The sequence below is a fragment of the Cryptomeria japonica genome, chromosome 5 (genome assembly GCF_030272615.1).
Source record: "Cryptomeria japonica chromosome 5, Sugi_1.0, whole genome shotgun sequence".
In the NCBI taxonomy this organism is placed as follows: domain Eukaryota; kingdom Viridiplantae; phylum Streptophyta; class Pinopsida; order Cupressales; family Cupressaceae; genus Cryptomeria; species Cryptomeria japonica.
The window spans coordinates 156,270,739-156,280,926 of record NC_081409.1 but is presented as its reverse complement, the minus strand read 5'-3'; the positions used below and the strand labels follow the sequence as shown (position 1 = coordinate 156,280,926).

Below are 10,188 nucleotides of genomic sequence, written 5' to 3'. Positions count from 1 at the left end.
AACCACAAACAAATAGCCTGTCGGCACTGTAATATAAATCCCATACAAATCATAATAATATTGTCAATAATTAAAATACATTCTGTTGCATTATCATGCAACATGATTTATGATTTTATTTTATTTTTAAATGCGTTTCTCTCAAACTACTCTTGAATGTCATATATTTAACAAAGTACAAAAGAATTTTTGCAAACATTCAACAGAAAATGCTCAGGGTTGAATTGCTATTCAAAATAGGTTTTAAAAATGCAAACATGTTAAGTATCAACAGTAGCAGGTGGATGTAATCATGAATGTGGGAGGTAAGAGCATTTTATCATTTGGGTGATACAGAATGAATAACTATTAGTTACACACTTTCTACTCGGCTCCGGAATGAGTAGCAGGTGGATGTAATCATGCATGTGGGAGGTAAGAGCATTTTATCATTTGGGTGATACAGAACGAATAACTATTAGTCACACACTTTCTACTCGGCTCCGGAATGGTTTAACATAATCCGATTAAACCAATTTAGGTAAAAAGTTGAAATTTACATTGGAGAAGCAGACGCATGTGTAAGGTGAAATCTTTGAATTATGCACCCTAGCATTTAGTACAAAGGCAGTGAGCCTCGCAGCCTACTGTGATTTTTATAAATTATTTAATTACCTTATTTTTTATACAAATGTGTTTTCTAACTTATCTCAGCTTCAGTATTTATAAAATATTTAACTGCTTTGATTTTCCTACAACTTTTTTTAAAATGGCATGTTGGCTGCAAAGAGCTTTTTTCGTAAACACACACCATCACAACTCCTTGCTGCCACTGTAGGTTGTCCTCTTCACATAATTAATTCTAACACACACATCCCCTTCCCTTCAGATCCACTCATCATGAAACAATTTTCTGTAGCCGATTTGCCTAGAATAAATTGATTGCAAGAATGTAATATTTTGACCCCAATTACATGCCAAACAATATAAATATATAAACAGTATATTTAAATTATTGAGATTTTTCAATGTAGACCAATTGATGAAAAAATGAAGTTTACAAATGTCCACTATTTTAGGATGCTTCCCTAGTTAAATGAGAATTATTTAAGAAACTTTGCCTCGGATGTATGCTTCATCCTGCCAATTACCACCTTATTTTTATTAAACCAAAAGCATAACATGCCTAATGGAGAACATATACGCCCTCAAATACAGATGGAAATACTCACGCAAAAACCCATTACTCTGTAATAACCTCGGTCGTTTTCCAATTCTCAATAATACATCATTAGATTTAAAAAATCAGAATACAGAAATTCCACAAGCAGTTACCAGCCATGGTCACACTAAAGTATGGTTTTAACCATCTATAACTGCCCTCTATGAATTGCATGTTTTTAAGCCATAAAGATGATTTTCATATCTTCCACTCAGAATGAACAAAAACCCATTGCTGTACTCAAGTTCCAGTTCTCATAGCAATCATGTGAAATGAGAAATTAAGAGATATTCAAGAAAATTTGAGAAAATATTTGGTGAAACATGAACAATTAAATGATGACCTTAATGGTGCACTGTGAGGACACACATTATTTTCTCCTTTATATTGCTGCTTTTCTAAAAGCAACAGAGCAAACAAATAGTCAGAACCAACTTACACAGAAAGGAACAAATATATACTAGCTTTCTTCCTTTGCAAGTCTCCGTGCAGTGATTAAATAGGTTGGAGATACAAATAACATGGTGGTCACATGGACATTTTTGCAGGTACTACAACTAAATTTTAGGAGCCTTTTGCAGGCAAGTGGTCCTATAGTTTGAGATTTCTATTAATAACTACCATCTCTTTTTTAAAACAGAATAAACAAATTAACTCATGTGCAATTGCCAATTGGCAAAAGGAAATCCTACAATCTCTCTGCTGATGCTGCAAACTCTCATTCCTCCACAGCAAGCTGGGTTTGAAATTACTCTTCCAAAGTAACTGCCACCGTATAATTTTTAAAGAACTTCCATCGTATGCACTTTTACAATACAACAGCTTGCATGGGATTGCCTGAGCTGTAAGAGTGGAAGCAGCAGTCCCCTATTGACTAAGAGAAGCATCTAGATATATTATTGGCTGCGAAACATCTGTTGCAGCTGAATTACTTGTTGCTGCTGATCAGGTGGCAAAGAATTTATCTGTTCTGGTGTAAGTTTCATAACTTGTTGCAGCAATTCAGACTCAACCTCTGGAGTAAGTTGTGCCTGGATATCAGAGAAAACAATCAAGTCAGCACCCGACTGGATGTGTACTGAGATGAATTTTACAGCTAAAATATACACAAGTACCGTCTGGGAAACAGATTGTTGTGGTTCTGGGATCCCTTCAACAGGTAATTGGGCAGGCCCTTGAGAATAAGCAGAACTAGCTCCTACTCCACTGTCTAGAGACCCAGTGATCATTCCACCACTCACAGCTCCGTAAACCCTGTTGCTTCCATCCTCTATATCAGTAGGAGCTGTGGAGGCAGTCAAGCCTGTCGTCGAGTCCCCAAATCTACCACCAGGCTCATTCATCCTTAATGACACTTCTGAATGATGGGAAACTCCTGTTGGTAGGGGAACCTGTGCCCGGGATACATCATGGTCCATGGTATTCAAATATTGGACTGCACTAGCTCCGCCACCTTGGACTTTACCCCCAACACCTACACTTAGAAGACCAACGCTGGTTTGCACATTACTGTTTCCTGTAATCTGGCCAACTAGATCAGGTCCTGCATGTGAGACTGTGGCAACTGCAGTACCAGATCCAATCTGCAAGAAAAGTCAAAAACGAAAGCAATCTTTGAAAACTATTCAGAAGAAAAAATTATTAAAATTAAATAATGCATAAAAACAACCTACTGACTTGATAAGAGTGCTGTGGTGGACGTAGATTTGGCAATAGTGGTTGATTATGCTTCTGAAAAGAAATCCCAGGCGTTGATTGTGAATAGTTTCCTGGCTGAACCAACAGTAAATCATTTCTATAGATGCAAATTTCATTAAACATGACCCAATAGAGTAAGCATTATTGAGTGAACAAAATTAGTAAAATCAGCCTAAACCATAAAACAATTCAACATACCTGAAAAAGCGGTCGTGATGGTTGTTGATGCAAAGCACTTGATTGCTTATATGCCATATTTTGAGTTGGCTGACTTTGCATCTGACCTGAAGATTGATGGGATTGCAACGATGGCCTTGGTTGTTGTGGTAGTGGTGGCTGATGTAGATTCCCCATTGTCGATTGTTGAGACTGACCCAAAATAACAGGGGCAACTTGAGATTGTATCACTGCATTTTGAGGAGACTGCATAGTAGGTTGTACTGGTAAATGCAGACCTTGAGATAAAGTTTGAATAGACTGTGATATTGACTGTGAAACTTGAGATTGAGATTGCTGATGAACTTGAATTGGAGGCTGCACCAGAGGTGTTTGAATTAGTTGTATTGGCATATTTTGGGCCTGGGCTTGCTGTAGCAATTGCGCCTGACCATTCTGTCCAATTTGCATCTGGGTTTGTTGTCCAGGTAGAATTTGATTGTGTACTGAATGTAAATGGGCCTGACCCTGTAGACCAGACTGTATCACAGAATCTGGCTGACCTGTTTGTATTGTTTGTTGAGAAGACAAATTTGAAGATTGCCGAAAACTGGCCAACTGCAAGGATCTCATACATGTATGGTGCGCTCATAATAAGCAATCATTTCAGAATATGTATTCTATTCAATAATATTAAACTGCAGAAGAAAAAACATAATACCATCTGTGAAGGAACCATCCCCAGCATGATCTCCATCTGCAATAATTAGAAAAGGAGTATGATTAAAGATAAGATGCCATAAAAATTTAAAATATCACAAGCATAAAAGCAGAGTATGCAATAAATATGAATTTGAATGATCAAAGCATAGTTACTTGAAGATATGAGGGAACAGGTACAGTGCAATGATGAGAGCCATAGGAGATTCACCTGGTGGGCAAGACTATACTACATTCATTCATATTGGGGATTTCACAACAAAGATGAGCAAGACCAATATATGCCTAAGTATTTGAGGTAAAGGATTAAATTAAATTATGCCTATATTATATTGAGAAATAGGGTATGAGGACTATATTTATAATCCTTTCATTCCAAGACGAAGATCTACACAGTTTTGTACGGGAGCAAATATGATAATCCATTAATACGGCACTAGTTTCATGGCCTGGTAGCCTTTTTACCCCGTCTTTTAAATATATTTTTCCATGTAAATTTGTAAAAATTGAATAATGAGATAATATGACATTATTTACTAGCTGCGTTAACATACAATGGCAAAAGTGTAACAACTAACCAGATTTAAAACAGGAAAAAAATCAGGAAACTAAAAAACGTCATATTCATATAGACAAAACTACTTTATTTCAGGTCAAATATAATGCATTAATAAACATATTACATAAAACATGCCAATCATAGGAAAAATGGTAGGATTTTTATAAAGCTGTTTTATTTTTACCTATGAGTGTTCAAGTGGAAGGCTGGCCCTAAAATAATTGGTGATACCATCTTAGACCATGGCCTAGGATTTTATGGAGAGTACTGTCTTATTTTATAACTTAATACCTCATTAGGGTTTAAAAATCAATAATATGACATTATTTACTAGCTGCGTTAACATACAATGGCAAAAGTGTAACAACTAACCAGATTTAAAACAGGAAAAAAATCAGGAAACTAAAAAACGTCATATTCATATAGACAAAACTACTTTATTTCAGGTCAAATATAATGCATTAATAAACATATTACATAAAACATGCCAATCATAGGAAAAATGGTAGGATTTTTATAAAGCTGTTTTATTTTTACCTATGAGTGTTCAAGTGGAAGGCTGGCCCTAAAATAATTGGTGATACCATCTTAGACCATGGCCTAGGATTTTATGGAGAGTACTGTCTTATTTTATAACTTAATACCTCATTAGGGTTTAAAAATTAAATTTTAAAACAAATCTATTCATTCATAATTTCATCCTAATGATGGATCACTGAATGATCCAAAACATTGATGCAAATAAATCCTACAAAGTTAGATCCAGAAATGATACACAATAAACATCATGGACTGTGGAAATCTGATGAGTTTAAAATCTACACTACATAAAAAGCAATGCCCTAACCCTAACCCTACACTAAAAAAATTCAGATTCTCTGCATTTTTCTGCCTGTGTAATAAGCAGGGAAAAAAAGAGATATATATAAATAAACACGTTCAGAACCACTTTTTGAAAATTTCAGGAAAAAATTCAAGAATGACATGGCAAATGCAGAACATAGCAACTGATTGCTGGCTTTCCTTAAGTATGTTTCACAAAACTGAGGTGTACTCCTGACCAAGTTCAAGACACCATGTTAAGGGTATCCAGACATAAAAGCATTCATTAAACTTCAAACCCTCCACTACTTGTGTAGAAAATAAAGATGAAGAGGATAAGATAGTTCGACAAAAAAACTGATTTTGTTACTAGAATTGTATTGTCGTTCAGAGGAGGGACTAACCTGAAAAACAGCTTTTGCAAATTGTGGATATGCAACCAAAATCTGGCGAGCCTGCTGTTGATTTTGCTGGGCTAGAGCCTACAGTTAGAAAGATTTGGGGACACATTAATCCAAAGTTCATAAGATGCATACTAAAAAACCACTCACCTTCAATTGAGAATGCCAATACCTTCATCTCGTATAGAACCTCATGAAGTTGACTCTTAGACATGTTAGCTAAATGAAGGGTGAGGGGATCATGGCCTCCTGCATTAGTTTGCCCTGTACTCATTGTGGCTGTCTGTGGCTCTCCTAGAGATCCTGCCATGATAGTTGCCGCATTTGCTGCCACTGTAATTCCAATAGGCCGGTTTATAGATGGGTCTATAGAGTTCCCAGCACCAGCAGGTTGCTTTTGACTATCTGCAGGAAAGAGTTCAACTACTTTGTAATTTTCAGTAGTAAGAGTAAAAACCATGTACAAGTGGAAGTAATTTTCGTCTGCACAATTATGATCAACAGATTGCAACAAAAAGGAACTAGAAAACTCAGCGCTGATATATAGAAATCAAATAAAATGCCCATTTTGATCAATACAAAAAAAATGTATAATACTGACCAAAATTTGAGGCTAAACCAGGTCCACCTCGATCCTGCAGCAGCAGATAAGATAATCAACCATAAAATTCAATTTCATACAAACCAAAATGAAGTTGCACATTGACCTACCACTGACAGCTGCATAATGCAAACATACCAGTAGTGAAAACCTCGATAAAACTACCAATGTAATGCACTTATGACAGGAATATAATACGTAAATGTGAATCAAAAGGAAAAGTCTTAGAAAAGAAGATATACTTTTTATATCAAGAAATTAAATTTGGAAACATTATATGAATCTGAATTTCAAGAGATTAATATCTGAAATAATGTAAATAATGATTGAGACTTAATGAACCTCAATTTGAGAAAGAGAATTTCCACAAATAGAAGTGCAAAGCATGCCATATACCACAATTCATCATATGAACAGCATCATGCGTAAAGCTCTGTTACAGTCATGAAGTCTAATTCTTCACCCTAAAGATGTCAAATAACAACCCCAAAACAATCATTCAATTAATTTCACCTTCTTGTCTGTACACCATCACTTGGCATAAGAGCAAAAAATCACTTATATACTCAGTGGATTCTCTTTATCATTCCACTCTTTGCTTTATACGGTTTCATGATCTTGGTTTTCATTGTCTAACATGTATCCAAATACGGTAGAAAAAAGGTAGTTTCAGAAGATCTTGCAGAAAAGTAATATAAAAGACTTAGCTATACAGCAATTAATGAAACACCTGCATTATTTTGTGAAGTATCAGCTTGCTCCAGTCAGTCAAGATCTGAATTGACAGTATATCTACACAAATATTTTGCTCAGATGTTCCCTATTGCAATTTGAGGATATAAATAAGATGTCCACATGAGATTTTGCAGGCATGGCAAAATATCACTTGCAAAGTTGGCTGAAGCTACCACGTTACAATTGTACAATACTTGAGCACAGCTGAAGATATCCAACTGCCTCATAAATCCACCTTGGATTAATGTGGCTCCATATGCCATATGAGATTTGATTACCACAGATCTTAGGCTTCGATCTCATCCACTCAGAATGAAGCTGAGAATTACAAATCTCAAGACTCGCAAATTTGTAGCTTTTGCATCCTATAGGATGCATCTGTGAATGCCCTGGCCACTAGCCATTTGAGATCATGAAAACAGCTTGTTAATACAATTCATGTGATCAACCTTCTGCTTTCATCTCATATGCAGAACCAAAACGTAGCTAGTTTTCTCAAGGAATTACTGCATTTCAAACTAACTTTAGGAGGATATACAGAAGGGGGAAGAGAGGATACATGCATCACAAAACTTGAAATATAGTGAGGCAAAGTGCCCTTTTAGTTACAAAGTTATCGATCAAATGCTGATTGATGATTCCCACCATTGAACAGCCTGATTAGAGTTATTTCCTTTAGAGATTTTTCAAAGCTAATGAACAATCTAGAGAATTGAAATGGGGCCCCATGAAATATGTTTTTATCTTCAAGGAATTAAGCCCAAACTGAAATCCTGGCATCATCACTAAAGCAAAGACTAGGCCACCTCAGTAAGAGAGTCCCTTAATGATGAAATTCAAACACTAGTAAATGCCATACAGTTCCCAAACTTGGCCAAAAACTCAGCCCAAAAACTTGACTTGAACTCAAGGCTAAAAAACTTGGCAAATAAAATAAGTACATAAATTCATGATATAAACATATTGTACTTAGAGAATGCATAAGAGATGACAGTAGTGTTATAAGATTTATTGGATGGGCTGGTTGACAAAATAGCCTTGTGTATATAACCAATAAGTAACAAATTTATGGAGAAACCAAAACCACTAAAATAACGAAGTCCTAACAAAATGCTAACACTTGCTAACAATATTAAACAATATCTCATATGTCTAATACCATCTCCTGTCCCTGGACCCCACCCCTTAATGACTAAATCAGATACATTTGAAAAATTCCATTCATTAGGCTAACTATCCAATCTTTGTGTAAAACAGAAGATCAACTCCAAGCAAGAACTCAGTCAATATGAGCCTCCCACTGCCAATGCAAAAAATATTACTAAGTGCCCCTATAGTTGCAATTCCATCTCACCAAAAAACATGGTTAACTGGCCGCTACAAACACCAAGATAAATAGGAAGTGGTGCTGAATGTTGTGTTCACTTAGTGGGAATTTCCAAGCACAAATACCTTGAATATAGGGTTCTTCATTTGTTTCTTTAGGTAGCTGATCCAAACAAACTATATAATCATATTGAGGTAGCTAATCTCAACATATATAATTGAATGTAAATTCAAGATTAAACAAACAATATATATTGTGATTATATATTCAAGACCTCTTAAATGTCTGGTGCTTGACACTCCAATCTTGAAGTGTCTTGGGACATTTTGCCGTACACCAAAACTATGCATGCCCTTCCCATCTACTCCACCCTTAAAATCTTTTAAACTATCTCAAGATAATCACCACATATTTGCATTTTAATTTGTCTCGTTCAAGATAACACAAAATGGAACAGTGTGTATAGTAGAACCATTTTTCAAATTGTAAGGGAAATCTCTCTAAGATCTAAATAAATGTAAAACTAACATAATTTACAAATATGCACATCGTACAAGATTTCACAAAAAGAAGTGCTAAAGGAATACACAAATTTATTACTTAAATGAATAATGAGCATCAGTGCAAAGCTTAACAGGGTTACTCAATCCACTTGAACTCATAGGATTACAAACGTAAGTTTAAAAATTACTACATAACAATAATGGCTGAATAGTTTCCATACCATACACTTTACATTCACCATCCTTCAATACACAAAAACACGATGACTTCGACCTTGAAATGGCAATCTCGACAACATATCTAGCATCAACTCCCCTTATTCTACAGTGTGTTTAAGACACATTCAATAACTAGCCACAGAAAGTTTTTAGGTCTCAAATAATAATAAAATAAAATGCTCTTAAAGAAATTCTAATCCTCATCCATAAAAAAGAGAAAATAAATCATTCAAAAATAACCTAACATAAGCTATCGTCTGCTTACTCTTTAATGGCACCATCCTTTTGACTGATTTTTTCTTTAAAACTTCAATACAGACATTCGGAATGCATCTCAGCTGATTTGTTTTCCTTGTTTGCATTTTTAGCTGACATTGCCAACGCAATTTTCCCTATGTTTTAAGTCATTCCTGATTGGGCACAGTTTCCTCCCTCAACTGCCACTTAAATCGTGGTTTTACACTAGCATAATCTCCTAAAAGTTGTGACTTATTCTGTTTGTTTGTTGGCCATGTTTTTGTGCTGGTTTTGCCATTCTTTCAGGTGTTTTCTCTATAGCACAGTTTTCTAACTCATCTGCCATCTTTACATTATGATTTTCCTATACTTATAACACTTGAAAAACAACAATTTTTAATTGTTGCGTTTCTTCACAAAATTGGTGAATTCCCTTCTTAGCTGCCACTACTTGAGTTGAAATTTTACCAGGACAAAACTATTTAAAAAGCATGATATCTTTTTTTCCTTTTTCCTTATATGCTGGTCATTATTTTTTAATTCTGCTGCTACTTATGGTGAAGTTTTGAACTTGTGTAGCCTCTCAAAAAGTGTTAAATCATTACAACATGATTTTAAGAAAAATTTGCCATCTTTATTGTGATTTTTAGCTGGCATTGCTAGGCAAAATTTGCAAATTTTCACTTGATGCATTTTCCTCTTGGTGCACTTCCTTTGTCACATCGCCACCATTCCTCATTCAAATCCAAACCTTCCAACATTTTGTTCTCTTCTTGTGTTGGAGCTACCAAACTACAGAAAACTTGATCTCCTTCATTAGGTATTCCTTATCCATGAGCAATCTGCAAGTATCATCAGCTAACAAAATAGACCAAGGCCTGATTTGAAAGGAAGGACAATTCAATTGACATAAAAAAGGACAAGAATCACATGATTCCTGATTACCAACGTGACTCTAGGTAAAGTTTCATGTGGTTACCAATTTTGGTACATTAACAGTGGCTCTTTC

General features: G+C 35.3%; 1 protein-coding gene across 1 annotated transcript in view; it reads right to left on the bottom strand.

Annotated features, from left to right (window-relative positions):
* Positions 1-1,537: 1,537 nt before the first annotated feature.
* Positions 1,538-10,188, bottom strand: part of LOC131067637 (cleavage stimulating factor 64) — an 87,596-nt gene continuing 78,945 nt past the window's right edge. Inside the window, exons 4-11 of the mRNA XM_058002730.2 lie at positions 6,159-6,192; positions 5,730-5,962; positions 5,561-5,638; positions 3,777-3,812; positions 3,098-3,673; positions 2,879-2,974; positions 2,317-2,784; positions 1,538-2,232 (exon numbers count right to left, since the gene is read on the bottom strand). Of these exons, the coding sequence (XP_057858713.1) occupies positions 2,098-2,232; positions 2,317-2,784; positions 2,879-2,974; positions 3,098-3,673; positions 3,777-3,812; positions 5,561-5,638; positions 5,730-5,962; positions 6,159-6,192 (1,656 nt within the window). The 3' untranslated portion in view covers positions 1,538-2,097. The remainder of the gene's footprint in view (positions 2,233-2,316; positions 2,785-2,878; positions 2,975-3,097; positions 3,674-3,776; positions 3,813-5,560; positions 5,639-5,729; positions 5,963-6,158; positions 6,193-10,188) is intronic.